At 43.4% G+C, this 19570-nt stretch overlaps 2 protein-coding genes across 4 annotated transcripts in view; one reads left to right on the forward strand and one right to left on the reverse strand.

Moving 5' to 3' along the window:
* Window positions 1–19570, forward strand: part of LOC125297244 (NACHT, LRR and PYD domains-containing protein 3-like) — a 313314-nt gene that overhangs the window by 129982 nt on the left and 163762 nt on the right.
* The window catches only part of LOC125297251 (glutamate receptor ionotropic, NMDA 2A-like), a 38085-nt gene that overhangs the window by 9252 nt on the left and 9263 nt on the right, over window positions 1–19570 (reverse strand). The window contains exons 1-6 of one of the 3 annotated variants that reach the window (XM_048247489.1): window positions 9666–9793; window positions 8632–8755; window positions 6401–6630; window positions 4293–4453; window positions 3964–4151; window positions 3310–3548 (exon numbers count right to left, since the gene is read on the reverse strand). In XM_048247489.1, the coding sequence (XP_048103446.1) occupies window positions 3310–3548; window positions 3964–4151; window positions 4293–4453; window positions 6401–6630; window positions 8632–8731 (918 nt within the window). In that variant the 5' untranslated portion in view covers window positions 8732–8755; window positions 9666–9793. Of the gene's footprint in view, window positions 1–3309; window positions 3549–3963; window positions 4152–4292; window positions 4454–6400; window positions 6631–8433; window positions 8475–8631; window positions 8758–9665; window positions 9820–19570 lie in introns of those variants that run through there. The other 2 variants (XM_048247488.1, XM_048247490.1) reach the window with 2 other exon arrangements.

Raw genomic sequence — 19570 nt, forward strand, 5'->3', positions numbered from 1 at the left:
TGCCGATATCATCGCCGATCATCAGAATATTGCAACAGATTCTGTGTTCTGGACTGTAGGTAACTTGTTAAGCCAGTGGTTCTCAAACTTTTATTTCATTCCCCACTTTGATCAAGGGGCATGACTGATGATAGTGGAGATAACGTGTTATCCCGAGGCTTTAACAAGTCAGCATCTTCGACGGTAGTCTATTAAAAATATAAGTTTTCGATGTCCCAAACGGAGAGCCATACTTTATTGTTTTTAACGATCTCTATGCTACTCACAAAAATGTAGGCATGGGGACATGATGAAGTAGGTTATCCAACTGTCGTGTGTTAAATTATTGTGATTACGAGCCAGTGGTTTTCAAACCACTTATGCGTGACTCGGACATCTAACTAAATGCAACAGGCTCATATCGTCCTCGCATGCGCAAAATGAGGACCAGTGTTTTGTCAAATTGCAAATAGCTATTCGTTTTAACTATTTTTTTATGATAGTATGAAGTGCTTTTTGTATAGGCTACTATCTTAATCTTGGAATATGGGGAGGGAAGTGGCGCGTCTGCAGTCAGCCAAATATGAATGTAATTCTGCGGCATAAAGCAGATGTATTTGTTTATTGTACAGAAAAATAAAAATGACATGTCAAGCAGTCAATTGACTACATTGCAGTCAAGAAGTAGGGCAAATTAATTTACGAAACCAAAACGTGGGTCATAGTTGTCTAAGCCTCTATTGCGTAGCCTGTTAAAAACGTTGCCAGATAGTATTAAATCGGCAACAACATTGTTTTCTGCAGAAGCCTACCCAAGGCTACAGATGAATTCTGAACAGTTATTTCTCTACTGGCTCAATTATCACACCACTGTTTTGATTTGCGTAGTTGCGTTAACCCCAACACTGACAATAATGTAGACAGCAAATTTCGATTTCGATTTTCATTACCACCGTGTAGTCAAGCCTTAAGCCATACCCAAGTAGCCTAAATCGAGGTAATGTTTAATTATGCATGATTTATTTTGTTATTGAATTCGTAGGCTGGGATTACTCTCGGCAACAATTATGTAAGGGACGGCAGGCAGAGCGATGTACAGTGGCAGAGCGGACGCACAGTGGGCTGAAAGTGGTACTAAAGCTTCACGCAGCTTCACGCCGCGTAATGCGCGAATGAAGTGGTCATTTGAAAGCGATGCCCACTGTACATTGTTAGCTTTATGAGCTCTGTTAGCTATGTGAGCTGTGTTAACAATGTTAGCTTTATGAACAGTATTAGCATTATTGTTTGCTTTGTGTGCTGTATTGGCTTTATGTGCTATGCTAATTCTATGAGCAATGTTAGCATTATGAAAATTGTTAGCTTTATGTACCGAGTTAGCTGTGTGAACAGTGTTAGCTTTGTAAGCAATGTTAGTTTTGTGTACAGTGTTAGCACTGTTAGCTTAATGAACTGAGTTAACTTAATGAACAATGTTAGCTTAATGAGCAGTGTTAGCTTAATGAACAGTGTTAGCTTTATAAGCAGTGTTAGCTTAATGAACAGTGTTAGTTTAATGAACAGTGTTAGCTTTATAAAATTGTTAGCTTAATGAACAGTGTTAGCTTAATGAACAGTGTTAGCTTAATAAAATTGTTAGCTTAATAAGCAGTGTTAGCTTTATACAATTGTTAGTTTAATGAGTAGTGTTAGCTTAATAAGCAGTGTTAGCTTTAAAAATTGTTAGCTTAATGAACAGTGTTAGCTTAATGAGCAGTGTTAGCTTAATTAGCAGTGTTAGCTTAATGAGCAGTGTTAGCTTTGTGAGCAGTGTTAGCTTAATGAGCTGTGTTAGCTTAATGAACAGTGTTAGCTTAACCCTTAGAACCCTAAGCTGTTTTTAGGGCATTTTCACTACCTTTATTCATAAGGATTTATTCTGGTCATTGTAAGTGCCACACACACATATTATATATTGTTTTTTTCAGCAGAGTCTAGGCTATCCAGATCCGCCATCATTTCATGTATTAGTACTAGCATTGATTTTATTTTGATTTTTAAAGAATTAAAATATAAAAATCATATTATAAAAATTCTTATATTTTGACCTGTATCTCACCACAGCAAGCTCATAGCTCTACATGCATTTCATGTGTGTGTAGGGCAGACTGTCCTGAAATGGGCAATATAATTGCCATGTTGGAGGGATACTCTGGGGCTGAGCAATTTACAGAAATATGTGGTGTGTGATTTACGGAAATAAATGCCATTTTTTATTTAGTGATGAAAAATGACCATTCTGCACTCCATATCTGTGACACGAACTGATCTGACCTGACTTGACCCAAGTTTGCCTGTTAGCATGTGTGACTATGGTGTATGCACACATGATGATTCTCAACTTTTTACTGCATTGCCATGAACAAAGTAAAAGGCAAAAAGGTGTTTCTTTGTTGAACAAATTGGGACGCAATGTGAGCCTTGAATTGGATGCCATGCAGGAATTTGCTAGGATCTCAAAACCGGATTATGAACATGTTTTGCCATAGAGAAACACGTTGGATTATAAACATGCTTTGCCACAAAAACAGACAAAAACGTGGGGTAAGTCCAGCTATATGAAGTTATTATTTTGCTGTCACTTCGTCTGTTTTATAACCCAGAAGGATGTATTTGGTATCAAAATGATAGCTCTGTGTCTCCTCTTTCATCTAACATACGTGGCATATATATCCGATCACGGGTCCAAGAGTAATTACTCGAGAGTAATGGGTGTGCAGCGTTGGTTTGTGTACATGACGTTAATATTTTTTGCAGTCACTTCGTCTGTTTTATAAGCCAGAAAGATCGATATCCATGGTACCAATGGATAGCCCTGTTTCTCCTCTTTCATCTGATATGCTTGCCATATCTATGCGATCACAGGTTCATGAGTAATTCGAACAAGAGTAATGGAGTGCGCAGGGTGAACGCGCGAGAGAGAATAGACTGTAAATATGATGCAATTTGATTTAATTTCATGATTTTTTTAAATGTTCATACTTGATCGTACAGACACGTGCGTAGTCTCTTTGGAAAGCCCCACTTCTTCTCTGTCATAAAATAAAGGTTTCATCTCGTTGTGATGAACAGTCGCGGAGCAATGTAACAGAGAAGAAAGGGTGTGTTTTTTGACGCACTTTGCGTCAATCGGGTTCTAAGGGTTAATGAGCAGTGTTAGCTTAATGAGCTGTGTTAGCTTAATGAGCAGTGTTATCTAGGGCACACGCCTTTACTCTGTAACTGTTATTTATTATTTCCGCTCTCTCTCTCTCTATCATCTCTCTGTGTGTGTGTGTGTGTGTGTCTCACCCTGCTGATGGTGAAGAGTAGGCCGGGCCGTCCAGAGCAGCGCCCGGTGAGGCAGAAGCGTAGCCTCCAGTAGAACAGGTGTTCCCACACAAACGTAATGAGCGCCAGAGCCATGGCGGCCGCCAGCATGTAGAACACGCCCGCCATGTTGTCTATGTCCAGCTGCGAGCTCATGACCTCGTTTTTCTCATTGTGACAGATACCAGTCAACCACTGGGCCTCAAGCTCCTCCATCTCACCTAAACACACACAACACACACACACACACAAGATACCAGTCAACCACTGGGCCTCAAGCTCCTCCATCTCACCTAAACACACACACACACACACACAACACATACGTACACACACACAACACACTCAGAAGACACCAGTCAAACACTGGGCCTTAAGCTCCTTCATCTCATCTAAACAAACACACACACAAATATATCCAGCCATATAGGTTGTCAGGTCCACCTAGTCACACACACACAGGATATGACATCACAGGCTAAATCCTAGGATGGCGAGGTCCACCAGTCACACACACACACAGGATATGACATCACAGGCTAAAGTGCGGTACCGTCGCCGATGATTCCTAGGATGGCGAGGTCCACCAGTCACACACACACACAGGATATGACATCACAGGCTAAAGTGCGGTACCGTCGCCGATGATCCCCAGGATGGCGAGGTCCACCAGGCGCTTCCAGTAGGAGCCCTTCTGTAGGGCGATGCCGTAGCCAGTGGTGGCAAACACGTATCCGCTGCCGATGGTGACGAGCTTGCAGCCGTCATCCCGGCCCGCCATGTAGTTAAGAACTGCAGCGTCGTAGATGAACGCATCCAGCTTCCTACAGCGCCAGCCAATCAGAGGGGAGAACTGGCATCAACATCCATCCAATCAGAGGGGAAACTTTAGTGGAGTAACCAAGTATATCTCTCCCTCTGTGTGTGTGCGTGTGTGTGTGCGTGCGTGTGTGTGTGGTACTCACCCTGTCTTAAGGCTGATGAGTGCGTCATGAACGCCGGTCTGGTGGTACTTGACCATGTACTGGTGCATATCTGGGTAGTTTTTCCTGATGTTTCTCTCAGTGCTCCCGTTCGGTACCGTTCCAAAACGGAATGGAGGGGAGAAGGAGTATGGGCTCTGGAACTGGAACACAACACAAGTACATTAGCGGAACATCACAGGAACATGACATGGGGAGACCTTCTGCCAGAGTTGGGTCAGATTACTTTGAAATGTAATCCATTACTGACTACAAATTACATAGTATTTTTTGTAATCAGTAACATAATCAGTTGGATTACCAAAAACATGTAATGTAATCTGATTACTTTAGGAGTACTTTTAGATTACTTCAATAAAAGCCCTAACCAGTAGGCCACGGCTTCCCCAAAAGGCAGCATTTGAACATTAAACCACACAATGATCTAAAACATACAGCCAAACAATGCAAGAAATGGTTAACAGAGAACAATATCAACATTTTAGAGCGGACCTCAATCCGTCAAAAAAGTGAGCAGATTGCAGCTAAAAAGGTGTGGAGACATGAAGAGGCTTGGTGGGTATTATGAACCCTTTTGAGAGCTGTGGTGGTAAATAAAGATGTTTCCAGTGATTGTTTAAAAAGGGTATGAATAATTTTGAACACGCAATTTTTCATAAAAATGTTAAAAAAGGTTTTTCTACTAACTTTTTTTTATTCCATGTTTTTACCACATTGTCTTGTAACCTTTTGGCATGTGCAAGTGTAATTTTAAGTAAGAACAAACATATTGGTCAAGTGGAAATCAATATTTTCCAGGGGTATGAATAATTTTGTTCTTAACTATATCTTAAAAAAGTCTAAAAAGTGAACGTCTTGTCAAATTAAAAGATAGCTAGGCTATCATAAAAAAGTGTTGCATTGTTTACATGATAAAATGTAATCAGGTAATCCCCAACAATGTAACTGAAATCTGATTACACATTTTTATTGTAATCTGGGCTGACTATAGTTACTTGATTTTTGTAATCTGATTACGTAATCCAGATTACATGTAATACCCTACTACCCAACCCTTCTGCACACCACACAATCATAAGAGGAACATGACAAGAATCTCAGATTCTCTTCAGAATATATTCATTCAGAATTAACATCATGAAAACATGAGAAGCACCGCATCACAACATCACAAGGAGGTTAGGGTTCAGAATATATTAACATCATGAAAACATGAGGAGCACCACATCACAACATCACAAGGAGAACATGAGGAGCACCGCATCACAACATCACAAGGAGAACATGAGCAGCACTGCATCACATCACAAGGAGAACATGAGGAGCACCGCATCACAACATCACAAGGAGAACATGAGGAGCACCGCATCACAACATCTCAAGGAGAACATGAATATAACCACATCACATCTCAAGAAGAAAGGAACAGTGGAACATCTGAGATGCACAGTGGGAGAACATCAGGGGGTAGCGTTGGCAGCACAACAGACCATATGGAGAACATGACACTAACATTGGACGAGGTTGCTATGTTCAGTTAGCAGTATAAGATAATATACATTATAACCAATGGAGAACGTACTGTATGTTAGCTCAGTTAGCTGTGTTAGCTAACACATACAACAAATGGAGAACATGCTGTATGTTAGCTCAGTTAGCTGTGTTAGCTAACACACATACAACCAATGGAGAACGTACTGTATGTTAGCTCAGTTAGCTGTGTTAGCTAACACACATACAACCAATGGAGAAAGTGATGCTAGCGCTGGCACAGGAGTGTAATCAGGAAGGGAGGCAGTGGAACCTTCTTGTTGCTGAGGCCTACACACACACACACACGTACACACCTTCTTGTTGCTGAGGCCTACACACACACACACACACACACACACACGTACACACATTCTTGTTGCTGAGGCCTACACACACACGCACACACACACGTACACACCTTCTTGTTGCTGAGGCCTACACACACACACACACACACGTACACACATTCTTGTTGCTGAGGCCTACACACACACGCACACACACACGTACACACCTTCTTGTCACTGAGGCCTACACACACACACACACGTACACACCTTCTTGTCACTGAGGCCTGTGACCTGGTCGACGAACTCCTCCTGGATCATAAAGGCGGCCAGGTTGGCGGTGTAGCTGGCCAGGAAGATGACGGCGAAGAAGGCCCACACGGACACGATGAACTTACTGGTGGTTCCGCGCGGGTTCTGCACCGGCACAGAGTTATTGAACACCAAACCCCACAGCAGCCACACCGCTTTGCCAATGGTGAAGGACGGACCATGGGGATCTGAAGAAGGGAGAGAGAGAGAGAGAGAGATGAGGGAGTGAGAGAGGGTTATTGAACACCAAACCCCACAGCGATTGTCTGGCGTTTATTTGCCTCGGGTGTACTTTGGGGTGGGTAAGACTGTTTTTAGTGGCAGGCTAACACATACTGTTGACTCGCGCCAGCCTAGCACCTGCGAACTCTGCAACTAGAAGGACTGGATGAAACATGTTGAAAACGGTCTCCACTGATAAATATCATACTTGCCAACTTGGAAATGAGGTCCTATGTCCAAAATCCTGAACCATCCCTTTCATGACATGAAATATATGGCAGGCCCAGGTGTTATTAAAGACATAATTATAATGGCACGTTAAAATGGCCACTGTGAAGAAAAATCTATGTTACGGCCAAAGGGTGAAGGAGAAGGAGAGGGTCTGACAATGAGGGGAAAAATAAATCATATGGAAAAAAAAGGGGTTGGAAAACATTTGCATTTGTGGGCCAATCGGAGTGAAGTATGAGCAGGGCAGTGGGCCTATGGGAGCCGAGTGTGGGTAGAAATTTAGGGTAGTGGGGCACCTGTGCTCTGTGAGTGAGGGTGTCAGTGGGCCAATGGGAGTGGAGTGTGGGTAGGGTAGTGGGCCAATGGGAGCGGAGTGTGGGTAGGGCAGTGGGCCAATGGGAGAGGAGTGTGGGTAGGACTGTAGGGTAGTGGGCCAATGGGAGCGGAGTGTGGGTAGGACTGTAGGGCAGTGGGCCAATGGGAGAGGAGTGTGGGTAGGACTGTAGGGTAGTGGGCCAATGGGAGAGGAGTGTGGGTAGGACTGTAGGGTAGGGTAGGGTAGTGGGCCACAATGGGAGAGGAATGGGTAGGACTGTAGGGTAGTGGGCCAATGGGAGCGGAGTGTGGGTAGGGCAGGGGGAAAATGAGAGGGGTGTAGTGGGCCAATGGGAGAGGAGTGTGGGTAGGACTGTACTGGCCAATGGGAGCGGGAGGTGGTGGGCCAATGGGAGAGGGAGTGTGGGTAGGACTGTAGGGTAGTGGGCCAATGGGAGAGGAGTGTGGGTAGGACTGTAGGGTAGTGGGCCAATGGGAGAGGAGTGTGGGTAGGACTGTAGGGTAGTGGGCCAATGGGAGAGGAGTGTGGGTAGGACTGTAGGGTAGTGGGCCAATGGGAGAGGAGTGTGGGTAGGACTGTAGGGTAGTGGGCCAATGGGAGAGGAGTGTGGGTAGGAGTAGTGGGTGGGACTGTAGGTAGGACTGTGGAGTGGAGGCCAATGGGGCCGAATTAATGGAGTAGGACTGTAGGGTAGTGGGCCAATGCAATGGGAGAGAATTAATGGGCCAATGGGAGAGGAGTGTGGGTAGGGTAGTGGGCCAATGGGAGAGGAGTGTGGGTAGGACTGTAGGGTAGTGGGCCAATGGGAGCGGAGTGTGGGTAGGACTGTAGGGTAGTGGGCCAATGGGAGAGGAGTGTGGGTAGGGTAGTGGGCCAATGGGAGAGGAATGTGGGTAGGACTGTAGGGTAGTGGGCCAATGGGGAGGCTGGGTAGGACTGTAGGGTAGTGGGCCAATGGGAGAGGAGTGTGGGACTGTAGGACTGTGGGCCAATGGGGAGAGTGTGGAGTAGGACTGTGTGGTCCAATGGGAGAGGAGTGTGGGTAGGACTGTAGGGTAGTGGGCCAATGGGAGAGGAGTGTGGGTAGGACTGTAGGGTAGTGGGCCAATGGGAGAGGAGTGTGGGTAGGGTAGTGGGCCAATGGGAGAGGAGTGTGGGTAGGGTAGTGGGCGTGTGGATGGGCGTGTCCATGGGTGTGTACCTTTGCCCTGAGCGAGGTTTCTGTAGGGTAGTGGGCGTGTTAATGGGTGTGTCCATGGGTGTGTACCTTTGCCCTGAGCAAGGTTTCTGTAGGGTAGTGGGCGTGTTAATGGGTGTGTCCATGGGTGTGTACCTTTGCCCTGAGCGAGGTTTCTGTAGGGTAGTGGGCGTGTTAATGGGTGTGTCCGTGGGTGTGTACCTTTGCCCTGAGCGAGGTTTCTGTTGAAGCCCAGTGGACTGATGAACTCGAAGAGGAAAACGGCTATCGCCGTGACGAGGAGCAGCATCACAAACATCATCACCCACACGGAAGGACTGAAGGGCTCTGGGGGAGACGAGGAGACAAAGTTACTGAACTGGGTGTGTGTGTGTGTGTGTGTCTGCGTGTGTGAGAGTGTGTGTGTGAGTGTGTGTGTGTGTCTGCGTGTGTGAGAGTGTGTGTGGGTGGGTGGGCATGTGTGGGGGTGGGGTATTACACGTTGTCACTGTTTCCACCAATGATATGTATCGCTGCATCATCAACAACGTTGTTGGAACTATGGTGTTCGAATGTCGGAGGTAGCGAATTGCGACACAGGTACGATGCTTTCTGGAAACTGACCTTGTTTGGTCGCAAGTTGCGACACAGGTACGATGCTTTCTGGAAACTGACCTTGTTTGGTCGCAAGTTGCGTCGTACCACGGTGGTTGAGCAACATCGTTGCTAACTTTTCTAGAAACGTGCCCCTGAACAACTAGAGTAACAACCCCAAGTAAACTGAGGATTTCCATATGGCAAAACCATAGCAACACCACCAACATGAATTGCCGTAGGCTACCATAGCAACACCACCAACATGAATTGCCATAGGCTACCACAGCAACACCACCAACATGCAGGCCCACAGATGTAAGCTATGAACAAATGTGTTTTGTTTTGGCAGTAAACTCTCTGCTAATTGTTTTTGAAAATGAACAAAACTTCAGTAAATACATCTTCTGATAAATCGCTGTCTCAAATCTCTGACACCCTCTTTATACACGCTTTTTGTCACTGGATTGGCTTATATTTAGCCTTGAAACGTGAAACTTATTTTGACAATCGATTATAAATCGATTATATGATCGAATTCATCTACATTCAGTTTCGATTATCAAACAGGATTTCTTTTAATTAGAATGACAGCCCTAGTGTGTGTGTGTGTGTGTGTGTGTGTGTGTGTGTGTGAGAATCTGAAAAGAAGCCTTGGTTACCCAGAAACGCAGAGGGTGACACTGTTCCGTTGCTACGGGATACCATTACACTGATGCCGGTCTCTACGAAGGGTACAGAGAAGTCAATGACCTCAGATCGCTCCTCATTAATGGTCAGAGATCCCACCGCCATGACTGCCTTCTTATACACCACCTAGAGACCACGCACACACACACGCACACACGCACACACACACAGAGGGAGAGATATCAGCCATGACTGCCTTTTTATACACCACCTAGAGACCACACACACACACACACACACACACACACACACACTCTCTCTCTTGCACACACACACACACACACACAGAGGGAGAGATATCAGCCATGACTGCCTTCTTATACACCACCTAGAGACCACACACACACACACACACACACAGAGGGAGAGATATCAGCCATGACTGCCTTCTTATACACCACCTAGAGACCACGCACACACACACGCACACACACACACACATAGAGTGGGAGACAGAGAGGGCCGAGAGAGGAATTTAACACCCATTTATTGAATCAATCAATCAAACTGCACCGTTGAAACCCAAACTGCCCCTTCATACTACTTCTACTACATCATACCACATAACAACACGACAGACTACGTCATACCACATAACGACACGACAGACTACATCATATCTCATAACATAACAACACGACAGACTACATCATACCACATAACGACAGACCACGACAGACTACATCATGACAGGTTACTTCATATCACATAACAACACGACAGACTACTTCATACCACATAACATAACGACAGACCACATCATATCACATAATGACACGACAGACTACATCATATCTCATAACAACACGACACTACATCATATCACATAACATATTGACACGACAGACTACATCATATCACATAACATAACGACAGACTACATCATACCACATAACGACACGACAGACTTAAACAGACCACATCATATCACATAACAACACGACAGACTACGTCATACCACATAACGACACGACAGACTACATCATATCTCATAACATAACAACACGACAGACTACATCATATCACATAACATAACAACAGACTACATATCACATAACAACACGACAGACTACATCATACCACATAACGACAGACCACGACAGACTACATCATGACAGGTTACTTCATATCACATAACAAAATGACAGACTACATCATACTACATAAATACACGACAGACTACTTCATACCACATAACATAACGACAGACCACAACAGGTTACTTCATATCACATAATAACACGACAGACTACATCATATCTCATAACAACACGACAGACTACATCATATCACATAACATACTGACACGACAGACTACATCATATCACATAACATAACGACAGACTTAAACAGACCACATCATATCACATAACAACACGACAGACTACATCATATCACATAACATAACAACACGACAGACTACATCATATCACATAACAACATGACAGACTACATCATATAACATAACATAACGACAGACTACATCATATCTCATAACATAACAACACGACAGACTACATCATATTACATAACGGCACAACAGACTACATCATATCACATAATAACACGACAGACTACATCATATCAAATAACATAACGACAGACCACGACAGGTTACTTCATATCACGTAACAACACGACACCCTACGTCAGGGGTCGGCAAACTTTTTGGCTCAAGGGCCACATTGGGTTTTGAAAATTGGCGGCGGGTCGATCCCAACCCCAACCCCAAACAAAAAAAAATATATATAATAATTTTGTTTTAAAATATGAATTGCTTGAAAAACATACTGCTAGTTTATCACAAATGTATAAATTGTGCACTGTCGCTTTAAGAACAATTCACGTTTAGTTCTCATTGATCTTGTGCCAGCTCCGCTCCCTATGGCTAGTGCTGTGCCTATGGCTGTGCCCTCTCACAGTTTACAAATGGTCACTACTGTTGCCTTCATGATTTCCTTTTAAATGTTTCTGATAAGGAGATATAAATTATCAACAATGACAAGCCAGCTGGAACCTGCTGCTCTCTCTCCCTCTCATGAGCGCTCAGACACGTTCCCAAATAAATGAAGGAACATAACATTCAAGTTAGATCTGCTGCAAAGGAGATAACAAAGAGTGTCATCTATCATCTCTATAACATGATGTTTTGACATTGACATTGTAAATATTCTCTAAAAAGAGTGAAAAACAGTTTGCAGTAAAGCTAACCAACGTAGCGAGCAGCCTGATAACTAAATGAAATGCTCGGCGGGCCGGATGAAAGTGCTTGGCGGGCCACAGTTTGCCCACTCCTGTTCTAAGTCATATCACATAACATAACAACAGACCAAAACAGACTACTTTGTACCACATAAGAACATGACAGACGACGTCATATCACATAACATAACCACAGACCACAACAGACTACTTCATATCACATAACAAAATGACAGACGACTACTTCATATATATTAATTAACAACACACCACAACAGACTAATTCATATCACATATTATTACACGGCTCTTCACAAGGCAAGTAGAACGCTCCATTGGCTGGAATGGGATTTCCCAAAGTTCTACGGTAAAATATTTTCATGTAATTACCGCTGCAAACATATAATTACCGCTGTCATGACAACGGGTTTTGTGCTTCTGATACGTATCACTACCACATATCACATATCACTACCATGATGAAACGGTAACAAATAGGCTAGGCTATGTAGGCTAAAGTCATATCGTGGGAAGTTTATTATTTTCGTTTTGGCAAGTAGCCGTGTAATAAAGGATATAATGTATAGAGCGCCCGGTCATTATTGGGAAAATAAGTCCCTTCAGGGGCGGAACAAGACCCCTCGGCTGTGTCGGGGTCGGTTCTGACTGACAGGACTTATTTTTCCCAATAATGACCGGCGTTCTATACATTATCCCTTACTTAACAACAGACTACAACAGACTACTTCATATCACATATTAACAACAGACTACTTCATGTCACATATTAACAACAGACTACAACAGACTACTTCATATCACATATTAACAACAGACTACAACAGACTACTTCATATATATTAAAAACACACCACAACAGACTACTTCATGTCACATATTAACAACAGACTACAACAGACCACTTCATATCACATATTAACAACACACCACAACAGACTACTTTATGTCACATATTAACAACAGATAGGGGTGTCATGATTATCTTAATTTTCGTTCCTTGTGCTGTTTACTTTTTTTGGTTTTCCTACTCTGTTTCGGGGGCTTTTATTTTGAAACCGTTCCAACCACAAGGTTGTAAACATAACAAACAGACGTGAACAATCTGAACATAGTGAAATGAAACAACACAGAATGATAATTTGATTGTTTCAGCACACTCTAAAGAGACCCAAGGTTAGTGATCATGGAATATTTACTTATCAATGTGCATTTTATGCCTTAAAGTAATTGTGGGATAATTTTTATTTTTCTCATTGAATGTTTAGTATACCTTATATACATGTAGTGAAATCTAATTGTCATCTCCTTACTCTGACCCTTGTGTTTACGGAAACTCCTATGTTGGAATGTTTAGTTAAATTAACCCCTGTGTCACCGAACTGTGTAACCCTCAGGATGGGGGGGTCGTAAACATTTCTTATCTCTGTTAAAATACCAGATGGTTAAGTGATTAATGGAGGGTGACAACTTGTGATTTTCCATGGAGTGGGGTAAGGGATAAGAGTTTAGTTTCACCCACAGATGTGTGGGCTTGTTACTTTGACATTTCATGTGGGTAACATGCTCCCGGCGTCGTGAATAAAGCTGCAGTCTCACACCAGTTGTCTTGGAGTAATTTTCACCACATCATTTTGGACTGTAACTAGTTCATCTTTTTACTTGCTACGTAGAGTTAGTGTTAGGGCAGGGATGTCAAAGTTAAATACATTAGAGGGCCAAAAAAACAAATTTGCTACAAGCCGAGGGCCGGACTGGTTCAATGTTTATTAAAACATATTAAAATGACTGCCGCGTAACCTATTGAACCAAGGCGTGTACTGTATTTTTATTTAATGATTAAATGAATAATGACTGTGACTGAAGTCTTGAGCAAAGTTTGCACAGAAATGTACTATTTTTCCCATCCTCACCGACCTTGCCATAAAACTTGTTTAAATGATCATTACGATGCCTCCTTGCTGCTTTGTCGTCTACATCAGCCTTTCTCAAACTTCTTTGACCTGAGGCCCAGTCAAGGCATACTTTGGGGTCATAGGGCCCACCTACATGAACCCACCCCTCCACCCACCCCCCATCAAATTGTAATGATATCACAATTATTATTATTTTTTACTATATTGCTATACATGCACTTCAAAACAGTCAATGTTTAAAGTGCTAAGATTGTTCACAAAAGTTTGTGAAAGCATGCACATCAGAGTACTGCTTTTTACTAATGTAAAATATAATTAGGCCTACACTAGTTTCATTGTTTTTTGCAATTGTTGCATGATGCTTGCATGAGAATACTTCTCAAACAACAGCAGTTATATGGGTGCCGTTGTTTTGGGATGTTTCTCTCATGCAAGCATCATACACTGATAGAATATTTATATGCTAATTACATTTCATTTGAATGTCTGAATGTAAGGATTCAGGAAACACAATACCAGCTTTTGTGAATGGTAAATGGCGGATCAGATCATGTGTAAATCACTGATCTGGAGATCTTTAACTATCTTTAACTAAGACTAATTAATAGCTTTTGGCTGACTTTTATACTTAAATGCCAAACAGTGTTTTATATAGTCTGTGCTCTGTTTTTATGGAAGTTGCATAAATCCACGCCGCTCTATTAAATGTCGTTTCATAATTAAATAGCCTTCCAATAGGTTGAAGCTTAGCTTTTGCTACCAACGTGCACACGCATGCATTGAATAAACGCCCATACCACCTAATTTAATTCTATGTTTGATGACACCAAACAAGTATTTCCTACTAATTGCAGAAATGTTTGTTTCTTTTTATGTCCGCTGCTCCTTGATCAATTGCACAGCAAATTATCAGACGATGGCCGGGAATAATTTCACTCTGCAGACCATTGTCCATTGCAGACCCAGCGCCCATATAGTTTGACAAATGGTGACCTGTATGCTGCCATATTAAGGCCTTTTACAGTGTGTTTTTTTAGCGGGTTTTAGCGGGAAGGCTCTGTAGAAATCTGACACCCTATTCAACAAAGTTAAACTGAAAGAGCGTGCCGTTCACAGACACCAGAATGAACGAGTTCACAGTAACGTTCATCAGGCAGTAGTAGGCTAATACAGTACGTTTAGTTCACGTTCGCTCCAAAATATGAACGAGTTCATGAACTTTCGGGGGGGGGGTAGCTGCCCTGACTGAATACTGATGAATAATGAAGCCGAGGCCCACTTGTGGCACCGCAGTGAGTTTGTGTTCTACCGTTGCATGGTGGGAAATGGAGTATTGGTGCGTGCAAAACAGCAGCCGGCAGCGGCTGTGGTCTGTCTGTCGGGGGCCGTAGATAATTCATTCGCGGGCCGGATCCGGCCCACGGGCCTTGACTTTGACATGTCTGTGTTAGGGGATGGGGAGGGTAGTCCAGTATTTAGAGAGGATGACCTCATAGTCCAGTATTTAGAGAGGATGACCTCATAGTCCAGTATTTAGAGAGGATCACCACTCTATATAATATGAAATAAGAAGTTGTACACTACATACATAGTATACTAGTTTATCACTCTATATAATATAAAATAATATGTACTACACTACATACATAGTATACTAGTTTACCACTTTATATAATATGAAATAAGAAGTTGTACACTACATACATAGTATACTAGTTTACCACTTTATATAATATGAAATAAGAAGTTGTGGGCGGCACTATGGTCTGTATGTTTATCTTGTTTGTATGCTTTGTTTACTAGTTGGTATGTTTGATACTGTATGTGTGTGTGTGTGTGTGTGTGTGCGGGTGGAGGACAAGCGAGAGGTGGGGGAGGGGAGAGAGATATCTTACATCACTAGCTTCTTGTGCACTCACAACCTATTAGTTGTGCATGGGTTGACATTTAAAGACTTGGACTGCACTTCCACTTAGTGACCCAACCATAGACACAGCAATGGAGGAGATGAGGGAGAGAGAGGGAGAGAGAGGGAGAGAGAGGGAGAGAGAGAGGGATAGAGAGAGAGAGGGGAGCGGGGGACGAGGAGAGAGAAGAGAGGGAGAGAGAAAGTAACCAAAAGAAAGACTGAAAGAAAGGAAGCAAGTGAAGCAAGGAATAAATAAATAAAAAGGAGTGATCAACAGACACAGAGAAAGAGAGAGTGACAAAGAGACAGAGAGAGAGAGAGAAAGAGAGAGTGACCAAGAGACATAGAGAGAGAGAAAGAGACAGAGAGAGAGAAAGAGAGAGTGACCAAGAGACAGACAGAGAGAGAGAAAAGAGAGAGAGAGAAAGAGAGAGTGACCAAGAGACAGAGAGAGAAAGAGACAGAGAGAGAGAAAGAGAGAGTGACCAAGAGACATAGAGAGAGAGAAAGAGACAGAGAGAGAGAAAGAGAGAGTGACCAAGAGACAGACAGAGAGAGAGAGAGAAAAAGAGAGAGTGACCAAGAGACATAGAGAGAGAGAGTGACCAAGAGACAGAAAGAGAGAGAGAGAGACCAAGAGACAGACAGAGAGACAGACAGAGAGAGAAAGAGAGTGACCAAGAGACAGACAGAGAGAGAGAAAGAGAGAGTGACCAAGAGACATAGAGAGAGAGAAAGAGACAGAGAGAGAGAAAGATAGAGTGACCAAGAGACAGACAGAGAGAGAGAAAAAGAGAGAGAGAGAAAGAGAGAGTGACCAAGAGACAGAGAGAGAAAGAGACAGAGAGAGAGAAAGAGAGAGTGACCAAGAGACATAGAGAGAGAGAAAGAGACAGAGAGAGAGAAAGAGAGAGTGACCAAGAGACAGAGAGAGAGAGAGAGTGACCAAGAGACAGACAGAGAGAGAGAAAAAGAGAGAGTGACCAAGAGACATAGAGAGAGAGAAAGAGAGAGTGACCAAGAGACAGACAGAGAGAGAGAGAGAAAAAGAGAGAGTGACCAAGAGACATAGAGAGAGAGAGAGTGACCAAGAGACAGAAAGAGAGAGAGAGAGAGAGAGAGAGATTCTGAACATTCCGTGTAGTCATGCTCCCTTTGAGCTCCTAAAAGATTTACAATTTTAATCAAGTTTCACACCTCTGAAATGACCAAAACCTAAAAAAAAAGAAAACTATATCAGAGACTAAAAGAAGAGGATCAAGAAAATTGCAACATGGACTTTTTTCTCCAGCTTCCTTTCCTGTTTTCCTGAGTTGAATCAAAGGAGTACATCCCAACACAAAAAACTGAGGAACAGCAGCAACAGCAGCAGCTAACAGGTCAGAGGAGAGAAAAGAAGTAACAGGAATATCCACCCCATCCAAATAGCAATCCTCAAACAAAGAACAGCAAGGAAGAGTGGTGAGCCTCTCTTTACTTTTAAATCAGCTTTAAATCAATTAAATCAAAGCACCACCCTTTCTAACTTTGATAAGTGAGCTGAAAGCTAACTAACTAGCTAACAAGCTACATAAACAACAGATAGAGGCACTAGAGGCAGTAACGGTCAGTGGCAGTTGGAAAATGGATACATTGTCAGCAGCCTCTAGTGGAGTGCCCCTCCCCCATTCTATTATGTATCCACCTGCAGTAAAAACTGCAAAGGATAAGAAAGCTTTCAAGCAGGACTTTCTCAGAAAGAACCCTGAGACTCTGTGGGCAGATGTAAGCCAAACAGGGGGCAGGGCCACCACCACTAACCTGCTCCTTCACACAGAGGCCTGTGATGCATGGCATAAAGCCATTTGCAAGCACTACAGACATTACAAAAAACAGGGGATGTGTAATGGGAGACAATTACAAATCTACACAGAGGGGGATATTAATAACACCTTCCTCACTGTAAATGTGTACCAAAATGGTACTGTTATGTTTCAAGGAAGCCAGGCAAGCCTCAGCTCTGTCCAGCAAGATATTAACACTATAAAATCACTGGCAGAATTAGAGAGAGGCAAACAAGACACAGACAGTCAGCCTGAAAGGTGCAGTGCAAATGGCAACCGCACAGAGGTGGCAGAGGAGGAGGATCCCTGTATCAGTGACTGCACTGTCTTACTGGAACAGTCTGTCAACCAGCTAAAAAACAGTCTGTCCCTTCAGGAAGTAGAATTAGTGCAGCTCAGAGAACAGCTTCAGTATACCACCTCAAATCAACTGTTAGAGGAACAGTTTCACCAATTCAAAGAGGAGTTAACAGCATGTGTACGAGAGCTGAGGGGACAAATTAGGGACCTGCAGCAGGACAGGGAGGCCCTGAGGAGAGAGCTGAGAGAGGTCAGAGAGGAGCTCAAGCTAGAAAGGAGCAGAGAGCAGATGAAGGGCAAGCTGCATCTCAACACTTCAGCTACCACTCAAACACCAGAATCGACCACTCCATCACAGACAGAACCCCTTGCTTCATCAAGATCACCATCCAGCACTCATGCAGACACCCCTGAACCCACCCACATCAGCCAAGAGCAAGCTATATCAACTAATGATGCAGAAGTAGTCATTTTAATTGATTCTAATGGCAAATTTATAAATGAAGAACAGCTGTTTCCACACCAAAAAACAACCAAACTTTGGTGCCCTAAAACGGCTGATGCATTTAAACTGCTGACCAGCGAAAGTTTAGGAGAACCAAGCCACATCATCATACATGTGGGGACAAATGACCTGAGGACACAACAAGAGCGTGTGGCAGAGTCTATCACAAGAGTGGCAGAAAAAGCAACAGAGACTTTTCCCATGTCCAAAATAGTCATCTCCACCATCCTTCCCAGAGCCGACTTTCACCCAGACACCATACACAAGGTGAATGCTGCCATCTCCCGCGGATGTGCCCCCATGCCAAACGTTCACCTGGCACACCACCCAATGCTCGGCCTACACAGCCTGCATGACCATGTCCACCTCCGCAAAGATACCATCAATGTGTTCGCAAAAACATTGAAAGACGTTGCTTTTGGTCGAACCACAGCCTCCCATCCGAGCAGACCATACCCTCCTGGACTACATCACAAACACCATCCCACATCCAGGCACCAGGCAGAGAACTGCAAACGACACCCTGCAGCTGTGGTCCCCGCGCCTCAGCAGCCAACACCTCAGAGGCCTGCAACTCAACACTCCACACCCCCTAGGCAACACCATGCCCCTCAGCCTAGAGAGCCCCGCAATCCCGCAACTTGGCACAAACACCCTACACATAAGAGACGTCCGGAGTACCAGCAGAAGAATCCCATGTCGCCACATCAACACCATCAGCTGCACCAGGAACACCTGCACCCACCAGCACCGAGACACCGGGGTAGCCACCCCAACTCGAGGGTGCTTACAGCAGGGAGCAGCTCCGTGGCAGAGCGGCATCATGACCTCCACACACCACATGGCAGGCCAGAGCAGCAGGAGCAGCCTACGTATGCAACAGTGCTGAAAGACTCACGCAGCACTAAACTAGCAGAGATCAGAGATCTATTAGACATCATATGCACACGGCTAATGGACTAGTCGTGAGTCATACAAATATATTTACTGTTTATTAATAGTAACCATAACAATGTCTAAATAATAGTGATATATATGCATATATAAACAATATTAAAACACATAATATATATATATATATATATAATATATATAATATTATATACTATAATTCAAAATGATAGGTTTAACTCATCTTAGAGGTCAATGAAACTTGTTAAAATTTGTCAAATCATTATTAGTACATTACTTGTGTGATGAAATC

Source organism: Alosa alosa, chromosome 7 (assembly GCF_017589495.1).
Source record: "Alosa alosa isolate M-15738 ecotype Scorff River chromosome 7, AALO_Geno_1.1, whole genome shotgun sequence".
In the NCBI taxonomy this organism is placed as follows: Eukaryota; Metazoa; Chordata; class Actinopteri; order Clupeiformes; family Clupeidae; genus Alosa; species Alosa alosa.